At 40.3% G+C, this 20,600-nt stretch overlaps 1 protein-coding gene across 1 annotated transcript; it reads left to right on the top strand.

Moving 5' to 3' along the window:
* Positions 1–626: 626 nt before the first annotated feature.
* PPP1R14C (protein phosphatase 1, regulatory (inhibitor) subunit 14C) lies at positions 627–13,241 on the top strand. Its single transcript, XM_010083160.1, is given in 4 exon segments — positions 627–707; positions 1,485–1,613; positions 2,974–3,006; positions 11,931–13,241. Coding segments are annotated over 4 exon segments (318 nt in total). The 3' UTR covers positions 12,006–13,241.
* Positions 13,242–20,600: the final 7,359 nt, after the last annotated feature.

The raw sequence follows: 20,600 nt of genomic DNA, 5'->3' as shown, positions 1-20,600 counted from the left end.
ATCTCAGCACATGCCCCACTACCTTTCTGACTAAAATGCAGGCTGAAAGAGTGAACCTGCTAATTGGCCAAGGGATGTGCTTCGTGTATTTTTATTCATTGGATCTAACAGCCCGCACAGCTGTGCTACTGTGTTCCTGCATGCTTTTCTTCAGAGGTCAGGAATGGGAAACTTAATCATCCACCTTCTGTCCTTCCTCCTTGCCCTCAAATCTTGGGCAGTTGGCATTTTATGCTATAGAGAGTTGTTTGGCACTTCGGTGCTTAACTTTCGTTACATTAACTCAAGCTCATTTGTTGTCTCCCTTGCTAGTGTTTGGATTCTTCTTTTATCTAGTACAAGAGTAATTTTGGCACTGCCTGTGGCAGTTACTGTTGGAGCTGTTAAATTATTTCACAACTGTTGACACTTTTGCAAATCGCTGGAACTACCACATTTTTGTCAAAATGCTTCTTTAAAATCTTGAAGAGTGTTGTTTGGAGTACAAGAGGACAGCGGCTGCTTCCTCCTGAGTCTGGAATCCACCCTCCCCTTTGGATGCCCTTGGGTCCCTGCTTTCATTCAGAAGGTGCCAAGGTGATGCGGCACCAGTGAGCTCATTGATGGCAGCATACTTCTGGGAGAGGATGGACTCGCAGTGCCCGTGCATTGGCCTGGGTGGAGCAGGGACAATGGAGGAGCTGTTTGGCTGTAGCACTGAGGCCACTGTGAGGGTGGGACTTGGTGTGGGGGAGAGGCTGAGACCAGAGTGTTTTGTATGTGCAGAGAGGTGCTGCTTTACTATTTTTGAAGTGGCTTTTGTGGAAAGAAAATACAAAAAATGGCCAGCAGATTTTTTTTTGTGTGTGTAACTGTAATGCAAATAAACAGTAATATCTATGGATGATGAATCCTCATTAGGATTACAGAGCTCAGGAGTCCTTCAAAATGTGTGGACTGCTGCTCTGACTCAGGGAACAACATGTCTGGTGTGCTGGTGATGCAAAGGGAGAAGTGTATGGGTGGAGGAGGTTTAAAAAAAAAAAAATCCCTAAAATACTCTGTGCCTTAGATGTTGTGATTCACAGCAGGCACTGGAAATCTGAGCTCTTCTGATGGGCCATGTATATCTTCCTTGTAAGCCAACTTTGAGCAAGAGACATCTTCCATAGTGTCATAAAATAAGCAGTCTAATCAAGAATGTTTCCAAAGCAATTTTGTGGCTTGCTGCAGCTTTTACCTACTTCTCCTTCCTTGACCTTTTCTTCATCCTCATGCTACATGACAATAGCATGACTTGTGCTGCTGGGCGTGGGTTAGTAACACAGCTCCCGGCTGTGAGGGAAGGGTTGCTTATGAGCTGTCACCTCCTGTGTGGCTGGGTCTTGGCCTTCTGCTGGCCTGGGAACAAGGAATCAAGCCACCATCCCTCACTGATTTACTTCTTGGCTGTCTCCAGGCAGATGAGGTTGTGTGTGCTACCGCTAGGCTGCTTTTGAGGTTAGTTAAAGGATATCTCTCTGGACTAATTGGGAATTTTTGCTTCTCAGGAAGAAGAGATGCCAGATGTAGAAATTGACATTGATGACCTTCTTGATGCAGCCAATGAAGAGGAGCGAGCTCTCAAATTACAGGTAATATTATTTTCTAATTTTAAATTGGAATGTGTCTGAATTAATGCATCTGGGTCCATATCTTGTGTTTGAATCTACTGTAAGCATAGAACTAGAACTGTGAGGCTCCTGAGTTTAGCATAATCTACTGGACTGTACAAAAGATAAAAAATTTCTGGAAGGTAGGTGATAACAGGAGTAACTAAAAGTTCAAAGAATCCAGTAATATAGGGAGTTATGTGAAAACAGATCAGAAAGCCCTGATTTTTTTTTTTCTACCTTTTCTTATTTTTACAAGTATATAAATTAACAAAAAACGTAGGAAAAAATGAAATAAAGAACAGCTGTGTAGAAAAATTATGTGGCTGAGAGTCAGTTATGATGGCCAGATAGTTTCTGTTGTTCAGTGCAGCAGCAGAAATATACATGCATATATACAGACCAGAAATCCTCCCTTGTCCTTAGGATACTGGAAACTTTGATTTTCTGTCTATACTAACTAGAAATTGGAACTCAGTGAGTTATCTGTCTAAAACCTTGAGGAAAAGATAAGATGGTCAGCAACCAGAATTAGTAGGGAAATTCAGAAGCTGTCTGCTGAAATTATACACTTCAAACTGCTTTTCTAATTCTATGAACCCTACTTCAGGTAAAGGCTAATGAATGGAAGAATGAGGAGGAGAAGAAAAGAAACATCATTGTCTTAATAGAGATATGTGTATCTAAATCAAGATATAAAACCAATATGAGGGTCTCTGTTTATGATCTTTTCAGATGCACTAAAGGAAGGAAACCTGTCCCAGAGCAGTAGTTTGCACCTCATCCCACTTCTGGGAGGTGACTAACTTCGTGCTTAGGTGCACCACATCTGATTTGCAGTGCCTATTGGCACCCTTTTCTCAGTGACTGCTGCCCTGCCACAGAGACATGGGGCATGGCCCCAGGCTGTTTACTCAGTGTTCTTAAATAGCTGTGCTTCTGCCTAAACTGGCTGCTGCAGCTGCACCGTTAGGAATGCTGGACCTAGCCAACTGTGTTTCTCCATTACAAAGACTGTGGTGCTCTCACAGAAAGATACATTGCATGTGTGTATTGCTGGGAGAAATGTTCTTGGGTTCTCCCTGTGTTTTCTTGGAGAGGGGAATTTTGTAACTTCCAGCTTGGAGGAGGAAGCCATTGTTTCTCTCCTGTTGCAAATCATTCTGATCCACCTAGGGATTAAAGGTGACTTGCTGCAGCACTCAGTTTTCAGTAGCATCTTCATCCAGTGATCCCTGGTTCTTTGTCCTTTTCCCACTCCCTTGACAGGTTCACACTGTAGACTTGTTTATGTTCACTGTTATTCTGTGTTGGAACTGACACTTTCATGTTTTGCTTACAGGAAACTCTTGTAGATTGCTACAAACCAACAGAGGTAAAAAGACTTTTCTTAAATACTACTCACCTGTGGGAAGTGTAGCTATGTTCAAGCTAAAGTAACTTTTTTTTATACGTATGCTAAAGTAAATATAGGAATATTAATGAGGAGCTGATGAGCTTGGGGCTTTAGATTCTGGGAAAGTTTGTGCCTGTCTCTTCATTACAGTAGGAACAGGATTGGGCTCTGTGGAAGAATTGCTGATCACAGCTGAAGTATCAATATTGTCTTCTGTAATATCCTTATTGACTTTACTGATGCTTAGAAAGTCATGTTACAAGAGAACTAAACATGAATCTCATCAGATGGTTAAAAGCCTACTGTATGTGCATGTGAAGCCATTTAATTTTATCTCTGACAGTAAAATTGTTTGTTCTGGGAACTGTTATGCAGATATGCAGCTCGGCTAATGGTTTTTGTGAATGGACTTGAATACAGTTGTGGGACAACCTGCACTAGCAGGATTTAGTTAAAAGTACTCAACTTTCAACTTGAAAATCCATTAATATGTCCATTACCATTATACCTACTTCTCATTCTAGTGTGTGCTTACTAGGAAGAGTAAGTATTGTAACAAACACTTAGACTCATTGTAAAAAAAACCCAAAAGTCTAGGTTGTGGGTCAGGTTCTTGCTTCAATTTATAGTCAGTGCTTTCGCACCAGCAGCTGCTGTGCAGTATTTAATGGAGTGAGTGGCTTACAGGATTCCCCTAGTCAGGGACATTTCAGCTATGCGTGACTAGGAGCCAGGTGTTTGGTTTTTGAAAGAAGGCTGCATGTAGCTTGGTTCCTCTGTAGCTGTAGCCACTTGGTCATAGAACTGCATGAGAGATTTGTGCTGTGCAGGTAAATTAAGTTGGCATGGTAGTTCAAAGGAACAACTCCTGGACAAGTGTGCTCAACTCTCCTCAGGGTGCTTGAATCAAGGTGAGATTTTAATACTGAGCTTGTGACTTGTCTCTCCAGTCCTCTGCTGATGGATGGAGGCAGCTCCTTTACCTAGGAGAGTTTCCCTCTTCCTTGACAACCTTTTGAGATAGTCAAGTTGAGAGAAGTACTTAATCCACTCTTTCGTGAGGATAGCTGCCAACATGGGAGTCATTTCTCAGGGCTGTTTTTCACAACAGTGGCTTTTCTTCATCTGTTGCATCATAAGCCCAATAATGCTGCATGACTGCTAACTGAGGCCACTTAAAGATGGTGATTATTAACCTGCTGTGTGTGGACTAAAAAGGGCCTTTAAGTTGACTTCAGCTTGGTATATGAGGATCCACACCTCATCTAGAAAATCTGCAATCCTTTCATATTTGCAGACCATTCAAAACTATTGAGGTAATTGTTTTGTGAAAGGATTTCTAGAAGATTTGCGGAGGATGGATGTGAGCTGATGGAATTTCTCCTGACCAATCAAATACAGTTAATCAAGTGAACCAGGTATTTTACGATCAAGAGTTATGCAGTTTGCAAAAGGCAGTAATCCCTAACTGGGGAGAAATTTATGTGATATGATATCTCAACTATTCAGAACATTAAGGAAAAATATTACAGGCAGAAGGCTCAGTAACTTGAAGCTCTTATCCCATCTGTTAAAAAAAACAAACTCCAAAACCCAACGTCTACCCTAAGTCAGTTTTGCTTAGTGTCTTCCACTTGGACTAAAGGTTAAGGAAAGACTGAGGGATTTTTTGCATGTATTCTGGATTGACTCTTCGTCAGAAGAAGTGGATTTATCCGAGTCACTTGAAAGGTGGAAGGAATTCTTAGCCTGTGTAATAAATTGGCAAAAGATAGTAGCTGATAGTAACTTATGAGGAACTACTATGAAACCTTTCTTCTAAGGGAAATATAGCTAGACTGTTGAATATGCTCTAAAATTGTAAAAGCTTTTCTCAGGTAGCAGTTATGGCCATTGTTATAATTTGTATGGAAATATGCTTAATGTAGGAACCTTGTTGTAAAGAGTTATGTAGTTTACCCAAACAAGGCAACTAAAGGTTAATCAGGAAAGTGCACATAGTCAGTATGGGTTTTTTTGGGTGCTATTTAAGTTTACGTTAATGATTCTTAAATTAAAATGTTGATTTCCTAATCAAGATTCATATGAAATGTGACTGTCATTCAGTCATTAAAAGTTAGTTTTGTAAAATGTGCCAGAAACTAAATATAATTTCTGGGCACATTTTTTGACATGTTGTCTGTTTGTAGAAACATAATAATTAAAAAAAAAAAAAACCCCGGAAGCTAAGAGATACATTTTATAACTAGCAGACTGTAAAGTATGTTTTTATTGGTGTTCATCACTGCAATATGTGACTTGTATTTATACTTCACGTCCCCTTACTTGAGCCACAATCTCCTTGCTCTGTGTAGTTAAGTTGCACTTGCTGAAGAGAATTGAGTAGCTGCCTGACTCGAGGCATAGGCTTTGTGATCTCAAATGTGCTCAGTGCTTTGACACATGATGGTGGTCTTCCTACCATGCAAAATTAAACAGTGCTAGAAGTATTCTTCAGACAGCTTACGTGTTCTCTGCTTCCCCTTCTATCCTGTTACTATCATACCTCGTTCAAAAGCAGTACATGGTCAGGTAACCTTGGCAAAGGACAAGACTTGGTGTGAGAGGACAGCAATCCACACACTTAAGGGGTATGCTATCTGCAAAATCAGTGCCATAACCAAATCTTGTGTATAAACTTTTGTGGTTGAAACTTGGTGTGAGAGGACAGCAATCCACACACTTAAGGGGTATGCTATCTGCAAAATCAGTGCCATAACAAATCTTGTATATAAACTTTGGTGGTTGAAAAGGAGCAAGGAACAGCAGTTCACTCGGTGCCATGTGTTGCCAGTGGAAAATGCCACCCAGACCTTTGTCAAGTTGCTGTCTTGGTTCTGTCTATGCGATGGAGAATCTTAACATAGGTTGCAGGGAGTTTTGACTCCTGTGTTAGCAGTGAATGCAACAAAGAAATTTAATATTATCTGTAATCTTTATTATGGGGTTTTGATACTTGGCAATAGACACTTAGAATAGGAAGACTGTTGAGGTCCTGAAATCAATGAAGTTTTGTCAAGATGTATTTTGAAGGAGGCTGGCTAAATCTGTGTTATTTACATCTCTGCTATAGATAGCAGCAAGACCACCCATTTAGACTGGGTTTTGGAGAAAATCTGAAAGGTTTGTGGCTGATGTGAATTAGAGCTTCTGCCAGTGGGACTGACAAAGTGGTGACAGGAGGAATGACAAGGAGCCTCTTAAACTGCTATGGGAGAGAAATCCAATGAGTGGGCAATTTTCATGTTTACTGACTCTGAAAGATGCAGTTGATATCTGCAGATAATCGTTGAAGAGAACTGGATAAACTAGATTTGGCATTTCCTTGCTTCTTTGTTTTCTCATAAAAATATGCAAAGTGTCAGGTGAATGGGCTAGAGTTCTCTCCCACTCAGGCAGGCAGGATTACATCTATCCAGGCTGTCTTGTTAGTATGCAGCTTTTGTTTTTCCCTTAGTGCAAAATGGGAGAAAAGGGAGATGAAATTGCATCATGAAAGAAAATTGTTTCATTGTGAACTATTATTAATAGTTTTCAATATGATTTCCAAACGATGTTAAATTGCTGTGCGTATTCTCTGGATAATTTGGGCAGTGATTTAGGTCAGTAATTACTCAGTTACTTCAGCTTTTAACACTTTGAGAAAGGTAGAGACATATTTTCTTAACTACATGTTTCTCCAAATTTACTTCCTAGTTGGAGCAAATGACAGCTTGTGAAGCAGCTCTTTAGAGTGGTCAAAGCACTGTGGTTTTTAAAACTAAAAATTATTTGGAATATGTCTTCAGATAATGTATGTGCTTAGTGTGCAGATATAAATAGAGAGCTCAACCCTTCTGAAATGGAATCTCTAAAATTTTGAAGGATCATATTTTTTTGTCGTGTTATGTTATGAATTCTTTCAAATTCACGTTACTATTTCTTTTTCAACACAATTGCAATGCAGCAATATGTAGGATACCTATTCAAAGCAATAGTAGCCAAAGATGTGTCCCAAAGCCTTAGGGCAGTGTTCTGACATATATATGGGGGAGCCTAGAAGTTCATAGACATTTATTGCGGCTCAGCTGATGGATGGTAAATTATTAAGCCACAGTAACTGTATTATGTGTCCATATTACTTGAAATTGAATAGGACACTTTGTAGAGAAAAAAGTTAAGAAACATGCATTTTTAAAAGCAATTCAGACAGGCATTTCTAGAAAAACATGGTTTCTTGTTTGCCCATTTGACCACTCTGAATTCAGTGACCTAAAACTGTTTATGTGCCTGCTGAGATCTGCCCTATATTGTAGTACAGTGTTGGATGTAATTAAGCTTACATGCTTTCCTTTCAGCAAGTACTCATGAATACAAACTTACAAATGCCCATAGCAATATTATAAGAATGGAGGAGCAAACAGTGGTTTTTACAAGAATAAACTGTGCTTCTTTACATGCTGCTGAATTGGAGAATAACTGGACTGCATGTCTTGACCACAACTAAGTGTCATGGTATTTAGTCAATGCCTTGTACAGGGCTCATGGGGAAGATAAATTGCTCTGTATTGTCCTCTTCTGGGCACTGATGGTGCTGTGGCCTCACTGGAGAGGCTGTGCTGATGGGATTGTTCAGTGAGGCTACAGAGATGCTGCACCAGTTCTTGCTAATAAAAGACAGCTTCTGGGTCCATTCCTATGAAACACCTGTGCCTTCTCAGTTCCCTTCTTCCTGTATGATCAGCCTCAGGTTTGAGCCTGTGAGGAAGGGAAGGTATTTGGCAGTAGTGTGCCCTCTTTTCTTTTTTTTCCTTCCCATTCAGTTGGCATTTTTGAGCTGTTGTTCAGTTTCTTTCTGTGGAGATTGCTCTCCAGGCTGACTTTACTTTTTACATCCAACCAATCAGGCTCTCTCCAGGAAATAGCCTTGGGCGAACAGTCAAGGAAATCTTGATTTTTCTGTGTGTGGTTGGTTTTTTTTTTTTTTTTTTTTGACTTGGCTGCAGGGAAGTGAAGCTGTGGAGGAAAGCTGGTTTAGGATTCATTTCATGCTCTAGTGAAGCAGGAGGACTAGAAACCCTACATTTTGGTTTGAGAAGTAGTCCTATTACATGTGTACTCTTTGTGGAAGAGAAATCTGGAGAGACAGAGTCTAATTAGTTTCCAGAATTAATTGGAAGACTTGAATAGGAAACCTGGAATTCGTTGTCTGTCAAATGACCACATTAAAGTAATGAATCACACCTCCAAAGGAGAGAGGTGAAGCGATTTTCTTCCCTTTCCTGAATTATTATTTCACCTTTGTTTGCCATCTTTATTTTTTTTTATTCTGCATTAGATGAATGCTCTTGCTGAACTGAATGCCTTTGATCCAAGTGAAAGCATTAGAGAAGGGAGAAGACAAATGCCTAAGGCTGAATATAGATGAGTTTGAGTGAACTATAGATTTAGTCTGTCTATTATTTAAATTTGCCTTTAGAATTAGAAAGACATCTTCTAGAAACAATGCTTTCATATTATAAATTAACAGGACTCTCAATACTTGTAACAAAACTGTATTTAAAGGTGGTATCCTTGCAGAAAACCTGTAAAAAGAATTTAAACTGACCTTGTGTACGTTTTTGCTTTTTATTTATTTACCAAGGCCCGAGGTGCTGGTTTCTTCTACTAAAAGTAGATGTGACCTTTGGCTGTAACCCTCCAAGGAATAATTCATAAGTTCTTGAGTTTTTAGCTGAATTATTGTTAAATGTTTTCCAAGTTCTGTGAATTAGATAAGTATCAGAGGAGTATACATAAGCAGATAATCTAACCTGTGTTACAGAGGTACTTTTAATGAAGATTGGTACATGACCAGTGTTCAAATGCATGATGCTAAACTTCAGTGTATCACCTAGAGGGGATTTCAAGAAAATGCTCTGTGTAAAATTATTTGTGTATGAGGTTGACATAGATGTGGATGTTAAGCTTTCTATTAAGCCTTGACTCAGATGTCCACCAGGAATAAAACTGCTATTTTTGAGAGATGCTTAAGGAAAACTAATGGGTATTACTGTATGTCATGAAGCTGAGTTGGTTAGTTTCAAAGTAAAGGCTTATTGAAATGCTGTGAAGTCTCCTTTCCTGCTGCCAAGAGGGAAAATGTGCATCTTTTCTAGAATGCACCCTTTCCTTGATGGCGAGCTGCAAAACAGGAAAGGTGTAAGCACAGGAGCACAGCTATGTTAATGACAGCTGGCTCCATGAAAGCATCAGATGCAAAATGGTTCTTTAAATCACATGTACGGAACCAATGCTCTGGTTTGCACACCCATGTGATGTGCTGCACAGCAGCACTACTGCATTATGTAAAATCTCTGCCACCTACAAAATGCTCTTGTTAGGTTTCACTGTTTGCTACTGCAGACCCTTATTTCAAGAAAAATAGTTCCTGAGGGGTAAAGCTTTTAAAATTATTATATATACTTTTTCAAGTGAGTACAGCTCCCTTTGCCTTCCTTAAGAGCAGTGTTGATTTACCTCAGACCTGGTTAGAGGGTAGCCTCTGTTTATTTTGGCAGCACTGAGAAGTTTCTTGGCAGTGTCGATACTGAAAAGTTCAAGCAAATATCTTATTCTACAGAAGAAGGTGCTTGTGGTAGCACTTTAGGGCATAAGGGGAGGAACTCCCCTCCCTTGCTGTAATGTTGTATTGGAAAGCAACTGACCCCTGTCTGTGTTTCACAGCCAAGGGAAACTTGCTCCAAATCCTTCTGAGTTGTGGGAGAAAATAGAGAAATAACAGAGATGCCTTTCAAACAGGGATATCCCGAATGGGTACAGTCAGAGTACCATACAATTCCCTGTCCGCTCTGCAGATGCCCCTTCCTGTAATGCTCTTGTTTTTGACTTTTGTCAAGCAGTTAGACAGTTTCCAGTTGTGGTGTCTTGTTGTTGCCTTGATGGAGAGTGAAGGTGTAGACCATTTGTGGCTTTAACAGACAACTAATAAAGTAATTCAAAAGGAAGAAAGAAACTTCAGCTCGTTCCTTCTCAAAACTGTCTTACTCCCATGCCAAAATATCAGATTATAGCCTTTTATGGAAACAGCTCTTGAAAGGCAATACTAATTGTATTAATCCCAAGTAAAAATCTTTTAAGATCACTTCAGAGAGTTTGTTTCTACAGTGATTTCACTGCGGGACTTCATCTAAGTTTGATAGTAAAAAATACTCGAGTGTATTTAGGATGTTTTGAATAGTACTATACCACATTAGTTTTCTGTTATCTAGCAGGTCTTTACAATGATGAAAGGATAACATGGAACCAATGCATAGAGCATTGAAAGCTGTGAATTTTGAGAGTAAGCCTGTCTCCCTCCTTTTTCTGACCTCTGAATAGATAAGTACTCTATTCTGACAAGTTTAGAGTGGATATTGTTGCAGTGGCTTGTCTCTATGTGGAAAAAGACAGCTTCTAGAGGATGGAGGGGGAGGATTTGGAGTCTTAACAAAGCTGCTTTTCTGATTGTCTCTATAGGGGGTCTATGCAGGTGGGAAGCGCAATATTGATATATGCAGATGTATTCCTGTACTGGCCTTGATCTAGTTAGTTCAGAACATACAAGGTTTTTGGTGAGCATTTGTAGCCCACGCTGATGTGTATGCTGCTCTGCCTTTGCTGCTATGAGCTGGAGCCACAGCTAGTGTGGGTGCAACAATAACCATAGTGCAAAAGTACATGCAGTATAGCATAGCATAGATGTGCATAAACTCTTAGGAAAGGAAACTGTCCTGCTGGGGTGATACCTGCTGAGATTGTGGTCCCACCAGAAAAACCTGACATCTTTCTCAAGGTAAAATACACATTTACAGAGACTTTCCTTATGCACAGTGTAGCACCTGGATGATGTGTGTTTCAGTGTGACCTTTTTTGAAAAGTACTGTGTCATTTAGGTGGTGACCTTGTTCACTGGAATTTCTAGCCTCAGGCATTCAGCTAGGAAGTCATGCTGTTCGTACATCAACCTGACTGACTAAATCCATAATTGCATTCCATGTTTATAGCTAAATGATTTAATGGTAAGAACCTTTGTAGGTGTATACATAGTACTATGGGTAAACCTTATTCTCCCAATGTGATGGTAAGGGGGTGATTTAGCTTTTAATGCATCTGCAGTTATTATAAAAAATTGTATACCAAAAGAATTTCAGATAATGGTGCAATTCTGTAAGCTTCACTTCTCCCATGATTTAAAGAGAGAAAATTTGCTGAAGCTGGGAAGAATTTCATTGTGAATAAAGACCTGGTCCATGAATACTTTTTTTTTTTTTCAGGATAGTGTCATTCACTGAGCTCCCCAACCAGACTGGCATGAGTGTTGGTGTGGGGCTGAGTGGTGAGCCTGGTCAGAGCTGAGCCAGCTCAGAAAGTAGCATGGCAAGAGGAAAAACAGCTGAGTTTTTAGTCAGATCAGCCTTGTGTTACAACTAAAATGCTAGTGCTGGCATGGAGAGTGATGAGAGAAACACCTCTCTTGGCAGGAGTGCTGACTTCTGTGCAGACTTAAACTATGAAAGTCTGCTTTGGCTATTTGCATTGTATCCAGCCGTAGATTTTGCTTGATTCAACAGTTGGTAGATGGTAAAAGCCTGAAACACGGCTAGCAACTGAGCCTGAGTGCTCATGTGGAGGAAAAGCTAGTTGTTCACATCTCCCCGGTGCGATGAGTGGTGTGATGAGAGTATGCGTATAAAGTTTCTGGATATTAGGCCAGAGAAATTCCAGCTTAGCAGTTAAAGCTTAAATAAAAATGTATACTTTGCTTTGATTTTTTTTTTTAAACTCAAAATCATGGTATTATGGGATCATAAAAATTACTCATTTTTCTAATCTTTTTTTCCTAGGAATTTATCAAAGAGCTGCTAACTCGGATAAGAGGAATGAGGAAACTCAGTCCCCCTCAAAAGAAGAGTATATAAATAACTCGAAGTAGTAGCACTCTGTAAAAGACATGGCAAGGGAAATGGAACTTTGAATACAAGACCTTTATTAAAATGGTTGTCTTTCTCCACAACTTTTTTGATTTTGTTCAGTTTTGACTCAAGGAATTTTTTTGTGTGTTTCAAGGGTTCTTTTTTTAAGTGTCAGGGTTTTTTTTATCAAGGATATCAACAATTTGGATGCTGCTCAACTTTCACTTGAGGATTACTGGAGCAAGTGAAGAACCCAAGAGTTAGTGATGAGGAGCAGCAAGCCTACATAGTGAAACGGAAGATCTTGTAAATTTACAGAGCTAGAACGCTTCTCCTTGTAACTAGTTGGATAATGTTTTTTTAAGTTGGTTGTACATTTAACTCATGGATGTCAAGTTTCTTGTGCTTGTCTGTACATAAATTATAAAGTGGGTTGTGAATACTGTTTCACATGGATAGAAGGAAAAGTTTGTTACAGTAAATTATTTAAATGGTGGTTATTGCAAATTTGCTACCAGAAGGTACCAATTTAGGTTACTAAAATGAGTGCTGCCATTTTTCTAAATACCCTTAAAAGCAGCCCAGTGAAGAATTTCATCATATCTCCTTGCTTAGACTATAGCATATGAGAACTGGGAATTTTAAGGGCTTAATTTGTAGACTTAAAAATTATTGGATTGACTTTGCTTTGCCAGATCATTTCTTCTCCACTTCATGGTGTCTTGGAACTGTGGTAACCTATACTGAATAAGGGCCTGCAGTGATATCTAGAGAAATGTCTGTCACCGTTTAAAAGCTGCTTCACAGTGGAGGAAAGGCAGTGCTACCAAAATGAATTACAAGCACTGTCTTGTGTTTTAGTGATGTGGTCTTAACTGAATGCAGATTCCTCTCCTATTAAGGCAGGCAAAGAATATTATAGTCTCTGCTTATGGCTCTGACCTGAGAAGTGGGGAGACTTCTTAGCTTGGGCTCTCTTACTTGTAAAAGCAAGAGCAGAAGAGAGATCCCTGCTCCCTCCTGAAAAATGTCCTAACTGAGATGTTCAATAAGCTACCATATGCTGGTAGGTGACACTAGTCAGGCATTTTATATCAAGGGTGCTCTGAACATATTTTATTTTTCAAAAGAACTACATGTTTGTGAATTTTATGTATACTGGCAAGCTTTTTTAATGTATTTAATTTTGTAATGTTTACTGATGATTTTATTTACCAGATATTTACTCAAATAAATGGAACAACTTGTGACTTGGTACATGTGCACTTTACAAGACTACTGAGTAGGTTGGTCGTCAAAAAAAGAAGCCTGTGAGGTGGTAAGTACATGGGAACCCAGCTGTGTAGATCCTAATTGTCTTTAATGGGCCCAGTATCACTCAGCAAAACTCCTGTAACCTGGTGCACAGCCTCACTTTTGAAAGTCTTCTGCAGATGAGGCATTCTTTCCCTGTGCCCTGAGGGATTTAAAAAGAAAAAAAAAAAAAAAAAAAAGCCTGGAAATTCTTTCAGCTGCTGCTTCCTTTTTTCCTCCCACCAGAGTTGGGGGTAGGGGAGGGCTTACACTGGGTGACTCTCGGTTCTCTGCTGAAGGTATGGCAGGATGGGATAGGAGGCACTCTACCTTTCTTCCTTTCTGCACTTCTCTGAATTCTCAAGAAATTCCAGCAGTCCTAAGAAAAGACTTGGTTGGTTTGCCTGCAGTATCTTAAATTTAAATCTTGTACCTTGCTGAAGTTGCAATTCAGCTCTGGTTTCCTAAGGAGTCTTCCAGCAATTTTTTTTTTTTTAAATTGTGAAGTGAAATCTGTGCTCCAGGGAAATCGTGGGGGAGCTTGTGATTTCATCTGGTTTTGTATTGGGATCTCCCTCTATAGTTGTCAGCATTATCAGTGGGATGTCTTAGGTTGTGAAAGAGGCCCATGTGAATGACTTGTCTTGCCACAAGGAGATTATCTCCTTGGTCTGCGCTCCTTGCATAGGATCTGAGGTAGCTAGATCTAAATGACCAAGTTTGTATCAACATTACTCTTTGAAGGAGAGAGAGTTATAGGAAAAGCTTCCTTAACGCCTGAGGTAAGGGGCCTTTTGTTAGATTTTTCACTCAACTCTGGAGGCAGAAATCAGTGGTGTTAGTAAAGAAGTCTTAGTTGCTAGCAAACTTCTGATATTTGACTGGGTAGGTACTTTCACAGGCCTATTTCTGGAAAGCTGGTTACTTTGTAACCATTGAGAGCCTTTTGGGAGCACCAAGTTTATTATGTCCAAAATAGAACATTCTGAACAAACATTTGAATTTAAACTCATGGTGAAGTACTATAACAAAAGGATTAATTGCTTCTTGGCTACATAAGGTTTGTTATTGCCAGCATCATGCACAGATGTTAATCAGGTACTGAATAACTATGTGCAATCTTTTTTAAAGGATGTTGAGATTTAGGGAGGGAGTCAGAAAAGAAATCAAGTGCTGGGAAGTCTAGGAAAAATATCACTAAGAAAATTACCTGTTACCTGTTTAGCTATTAAGAAAACTGAGAAAAGTCTTGCTTTCATGCATGTATTTCTCTATGGGAAGAAAATGAGAGAGATAAGGGTTTTTGTGTACTGGAGAAAAGCATGAGGAAGAGGAATGCCTGGAAGATAAAGGAAGGAAACTTGAAGTGTGGAAGAAGATAGAACACCTCGATGGTGAAGTTGAGGAACCCTTTGAGCCCGCTACCGAGGGAATGGGTGAGATCAGTCTATTAGTATCCCCAACTTGAAACTGGATTCTTTTCTAGATGAGCCTTAAAACTGTGGGGTGTGTGTGTTTGTGTGGTGGGGGTTTTTTTTGTTTGTTTGATTTGGTTTTTTTAGAATTTTGTAAAGCAGAGGAAAGAAGTAAGAAACTGGTTTGTGTATTTATGTATTGTGGCCATGTCACTACATGCTTATGTAGTGGTCAAATCAGATTACCACGAGCAGCTACATATGTTATATACAACAGTACTACTTTTTACTTGACTTACATGTTACTACTTCTTTTTTTCTGGCAGTAAGCAAATAGTAAGTGTGAAGGTAATTAAAGTTGGCATCAAAAGCTAGAGAGAAATTGAAGTGAAGAAGAGAAAATGTGCCTAGAAAATATCTAGTGCTGCAAAATTTATTCTTGCCGTTGTAGGATTCTGCCATCAGCGTAAATACAGAGTGTTTCTGGAGTTTTGAAATTGCTATTTATAATAATCTTACCTAGTGCTGATGGGATTTTATTTGCTTTTTTTCGGTAGAACTAATGGCCGAATTCTCTGAGCTGTTACCTTAGACTACTTCTCTATTTTCCAACAAAAATTGATATTAGCTGTTTAACATGAAAGAAACTGAGCTATTTAGAAACTTATTTTTTTAAAAATGTGTCTAATACTGAAACCTCTTTTGGAGATGCAGTTAACAGGTTTTGTTTGGTAGTAAACTCAAATGTCCTCTCTCACTGTATTAGTATTTTAGTTGAACAATTTTTCTTCTAGGTTCAAAATAAATATCCTGGGATAGCCCTTAGCAGAGGTTTCAGTCTGACTAACTGTATAATACTGGGTTGGACTTGAAGTGCATAACTAATTACCAAAACTTGTAGGAGCTGATCCGTTTCAAGGACAGAGACTTGTCTGACCACCCCTTCTAGGGGACAGAGGGTGATGAGAGTACGAGAAGCTTTCCTGCCTCCTAAAGGAGGATCCTACATAAGTGTCAGCGAGGCTTTGACTCTTGCCCTGGCTTTGTGGATGAGTCTGTGTCCCCTCATGTAGCCCATAGTCATACTGGGCCTTGTGGGAATTGGAATATGAAGAACTGCAGGTCTATGACAAGATTGTGCTTATCCAGGATCGGTGTTTCCCTTTGTGTTGCCTGACCTGAGGCAAACCAGGTTGGAATAACCTTTATTTAATACACTGGTTGACAGCAAAGGGGGAATCCCAGTAGGGATACTACGTTGAAACTCACATCAATATTTGCTCTGTCCTAGTAAGAGAAGTCAATTGGTGACGGTGGCTGTGCAGACCCTGCAGGTGGGTGTCCCCACAGCTCTCTCTGAACCTGGCTTTGGGTCAGTGCCTGCCTATGAGTTTGTGCAGCCTCTGCTGCTGCAGTAAGTAGCAGGCAGCCTCATAAAGTGAATGAAAAGGTTTCAGCAGATGCCTCAGACTTGTCCAGCAACCAGTACTGAGTCAGAGCTGTGTCAAGACTTACAGACAGTGTGCCATGATGGTGCTTGAGACAATGGCACTAGAATCGACTTTGTGAACTACTGCTGTGGGGGGCTGGATAGGTAGGCTTCAGGTGTGTCCTCAGAGTTGCCCCAAGAGAGGACTTCCGGATGCTGCTCATGGGTTGCTTCCAGTGTACCTGGACAGCACTGTGGGCAGAAGGGGACAGTGTGCTGCCTAGTGCCTGTAGGAATGAAGGATCACGTCTTGTTTGACTACCACACCATACCAGAAGTGGAGTTGAACTCAACCTGGGCTAAAGTGGGTCGTCAGGCAGCTTTGTACCTAGTTCTTGTATCTAATGATCCTCAGTGAACTACATGTTTTCTGTTATGGTTCTCCAGTCTTAATTTCAAACCTACCAAAGCAGTAGTTACTGAATCAGTTTTAGCATCCATTGCCTCCAGTACTGTCATGGTGCATTTGTCTACAGTCTATGTTAATTTTCCCTATTCCTTCAAGTTTAACAGCTTGATTATTTCTCTTAAGGGCCTTTTACTACTCAGTGAAAATGGGAACGTGTCATCTGGTGCTATTTCTGCCACAGAGGCTCTGCTGCCAATACCAAATCAATCCAAAAGGCTAGAAAGGATGCTGTAAATTTTAATGTGTTCCGAATTATGGCATCATACTGTGGGAGCGCGCTCACTTTTTACCCTATTTCTTGATTTCACTTTCCCAAGTAAGTCTTCATCAGTATATGAATGCAACTTGGCCACATACTGTAAGGAAATAATAAAGCCCTTGGAGCTTATGAAACAGTTTCTCTTGCATTCTGGGGAACAAAAAGAAAAACGTGGCTTTTAGATTTTATTTTTTCCCCCCAAATATCTGGAAGACATTCTAATAGCATTTGCAGAGCTGTAGAAATGTTCTTGTTTAGAAACCTGAGGGTGTAGTGCCAGTAACAAAACAAGGTGTAATTGGTGGCAGACTCACTCTCCAAATAGAGATCTTCTTTGTGTCCTTTAGAGAAAAAAACATCTGTGTCTCCTGAGCTCAGTGCTTGTCAGAGATTAACTTCCTTCTATCAGGCTCCACTGGGCTTTGCACTGGGTCCAGGCAGTGGCCTTGTGGAGAGGTGAGTGCTGGCTCTTCAGGAGTAAGGCAGATACAAGCACATCTGTGTAACCATGTACCAGTTAACTTGCTGAACCCTGAATCCAATGTTTGGGCTGCTAAGCTGGTGTGTCAGGCAGAGCGTTGGCAGGATGCATCATCACCCTTTTCATTTTTCAGTGGCTGTGATGCGTGTAGTCTGCTGCAACTGCCAGTAGGGAATACTGCAGCTTTTCAGCCTTGAAATTAGGAAAAGCGTGTTTTTCATTTGGGAGGAACAGGAGTTTGTTGCCAACCCAAACAGAAAAATAACTCAGTTCCTCTGATACATGTACCTAAAAATCAAATCTGTCAAATAGGTGTAGCTGTACATGTGCTATTACCAACTTACAGTGTCTGTTTTTGAGAGACAGTGAAGCTGTTTAATGTTCTTTTATCTGGACCCATTTAATTAATGCCTTCTAAACTCCAGCTGTCCTTTTAATGTAGCCTTCACAGTCATCAGAAACACTTTAACATATTTCTTTGGGGAATTTCTCTGGTGCTGGCTGGTTTAGACTTAAAACAAGCACAAGATGATCCATTATTGGAAAAAGGCTATGTAAGCTATGACTTGTTTGCAAGATTCCCCTCTATACTTGTCTTGAAGGTGTTTTTGTTTCGATATCAACAATGTACCACAGTAGTGTGTGTTTTATAGTGGTAAATCCTTGGAATTTTAATAGTCTACCTCAGGTGCCTGCTCTTTCTTTTGTCCTCTCGTGCCTTGGTCAAGAGCTGCTGCTTAACATATTGTATTGATTATTTCTTTGTCTATGAAGCTGTACATTCAGCTCAGCACTTAATCACTCCAAGACTGGATTTTCTGTCCTTGGCACAAGGACAATGTGTTTAAAAATATATGTCAACTCTTCAAAAATTAGAAGTTTTAATGCCAGGGCTGAGTGAAGCGATAATTGTTTAACTTTTCCCCTTCTGGTTACCTCTCATGTATGAAAATCGGAGCACTTCCTGAATTTAGTATGACTTCTTCAGTTATGATCTTGTTAGCTGCTTCCTAATTCATTTAGTACTTGTATTTCTCTACAGTTTTTATTTATGGTTGTGGTTGATATCGGCTCTAACAAATGTTCCCCCTTCCTCAGAATTCTTCTCTAGTCCTCTCATCCCTTTTGCAGTAGAAATTCAAGTATGTGAAAATTATGCCACCTCTGCAGCACCAGCAAAAATAACTAGGCAGGGACTCAAGAGAGATCAAATAAACCAGATTAACCCAGAGTATTGCTGTGTTTTATTTGCTGAAGAAAGTTAGGCTGTCATGCCCAGCACTAGTCCTGAGTTTTACATCTTCTCTTTTGCATAAAAGCAGGATCTGCCCCAGGAGAGTGGGTTTATTTTTCTAGGCAAGAAGCACCTGAAAGAAATTGCTTAAAAATCTGGGAGTTGCTTCCAATTTCTCAGATCAGGGTCATGTGCAGGGCTGGCTTTTTTAAAAAAAGATTAAGATTGAGACTGTTTGGAGCCTTTATATCCAACCCCTGGCTATTGTTAACTGGAAATTGAGGAGCAGCTGTCAATACGCATCAGGGCTGGGAACCCAGATCAAACAGCAGGGATGGTACAGGAATATGCTGACCTTCCACTTCTTTCAAAGTTTCTTCCCTGTCTGAACCTTGCTAGTCTCAAATGCTCAAAAATCACAAGGTAAGAAATGCAGGCTCTCTGAGGCTACAGGGTCCTGAATCTTTTGTAATTCATATTGGATTGTTTGGTTGTTTCTTGAGATGCTTTCTCAGGGGCCACTTGTAAGTTGTTCACTGTTGATGGGAGGACTAAAACTTCCTTTCTCATCTCCAGTAATCTCAGGAACAGAGATCCTAGGAAGGATGCTGGGCTTTAGATTAAAACATTAAGGTCAGGAACAGTCTGTAAAATAACATTTGTAGATGCTGGAGCTGGCCATGCTCCTGTTGCTGTGGTGCCCCCCCATCTTGGTGCATCCCCTGTAGCCTGTGGAGCTCCCCTGATGCTGGTAGGACCCCAGGTCTGCTTGTGCACAGAAACCCAGGAGGCAGACAGGCTAGATAAAATTAAGATATGTCATCAGTTGGGTTTAGAGCTGATGTAGTTTGCCTTCTATCCAGTTGAATGCAGGCTATTCATTTCATTAACTAGAAAGCAACCTTCCTTTAAATTGGGTTAGTGACGGGGAACTTTTGTATATCACTTCTGTGCTTTGCTGCAGTACGTAGGGACCCTGGTGGAAAAAACAGTTCTTAGGTGGGTGCTAGAGACAAACAGCCTTGTTTTGTTTTGTTTTGTATAAATAGTTGAAGAGAGAAGCAAGCTGTTTTTTAAAATGTGTTTAGATTGAAAGTGCATTGCAGTGGAGTCTAGCTAACACACTAACCAATTATACTTCCAAATTTTGCCCTTTGGGAACCGGAAAAGCCTGTCAGATGCTGGACTGTCTGCAAGTCATGGAAGTCTGAGTTCTTCTCGTTGTGAAAAGGGTCACTTACAGAGGGCAAACGACACTAATGAATGAATGGAAGGAGATGCTCAAAATTTGTCAGGAGGTTTCCAAGCTGGGTAATAGCATTTCGGAGGTGGATCCACAGCTTTCTATGCCATGTGCCAGTAGGCTAGGGGGAGCAAGCTAGAATGACAACACTTCCATGGTATCATTTTTCTGTAAATGACATTAGGTGTGTGGTTCATTCACCCACACATCTTTCCCACACAATTGAACTGTTATTGAATGGAAGAAGATGCTCAAAATTTGTCAGGAGGTTTCCAAGCTGGGTAATAGCATTTCGGAGGTGGATCCACAGCTTTCTATGCCGTGTGCCAGTAGGCTAGGGGGAGCAAGCTAGAATGACAACGCTTCCATGGTATCCTTTTTCTGTAAATGACAGATTAGGTGTGTGGTTCAGTCACCCACACATCTTTCCCACACAATTAAACTGTTATACTGCTGAGGGAGAAGATGGGTAACCAGTGGTTTCTTTCTGTGCACAGCTTGTGACATGGCTTATCTTGTAAAACAAGCATGTGACTGCCACTGGAAGTCATTAAAAATAAACAGCATCTTATTCACCAGTGCATGGGATACCTCCCTTCCCCCTTAGGGTAACACAGGTTATCGGAAGGGTTCCTGGAGAAGGAATGCGGCTGCGTGGAAGGGCAGGTGGTGCCCCCTGTTCATCATGCATAGGTCAACTTGCAGCCTCGCAGAGGTAAGTACTTAGAACTTATTTCCACAGAAGAGCACAGAAGACCTGAAGTTCCTTACTTAGGGA

This window comes from Pterocles gutturalis, unplaced genomic scaffold (genome assembly GCF_000699245.1).
Source record: "Pterocles gutturalis isolate BGI_N339 unplaced genomic scaffold, ASM69924v1 scaffold21750, whole genome shotgun sequence".
Taxonomy (NCBI): domain Eukaryota; kingdom Metazoa; phylum Chordata; class Aves; order Pterocliformes; family Pteroclidae; genus Pterocles; species Pterocles gutturalis.
Note: the sequence above shows the minus strand (reverse complement) of the source record. Positions and strands in the feature narration are given on the sequence as shown.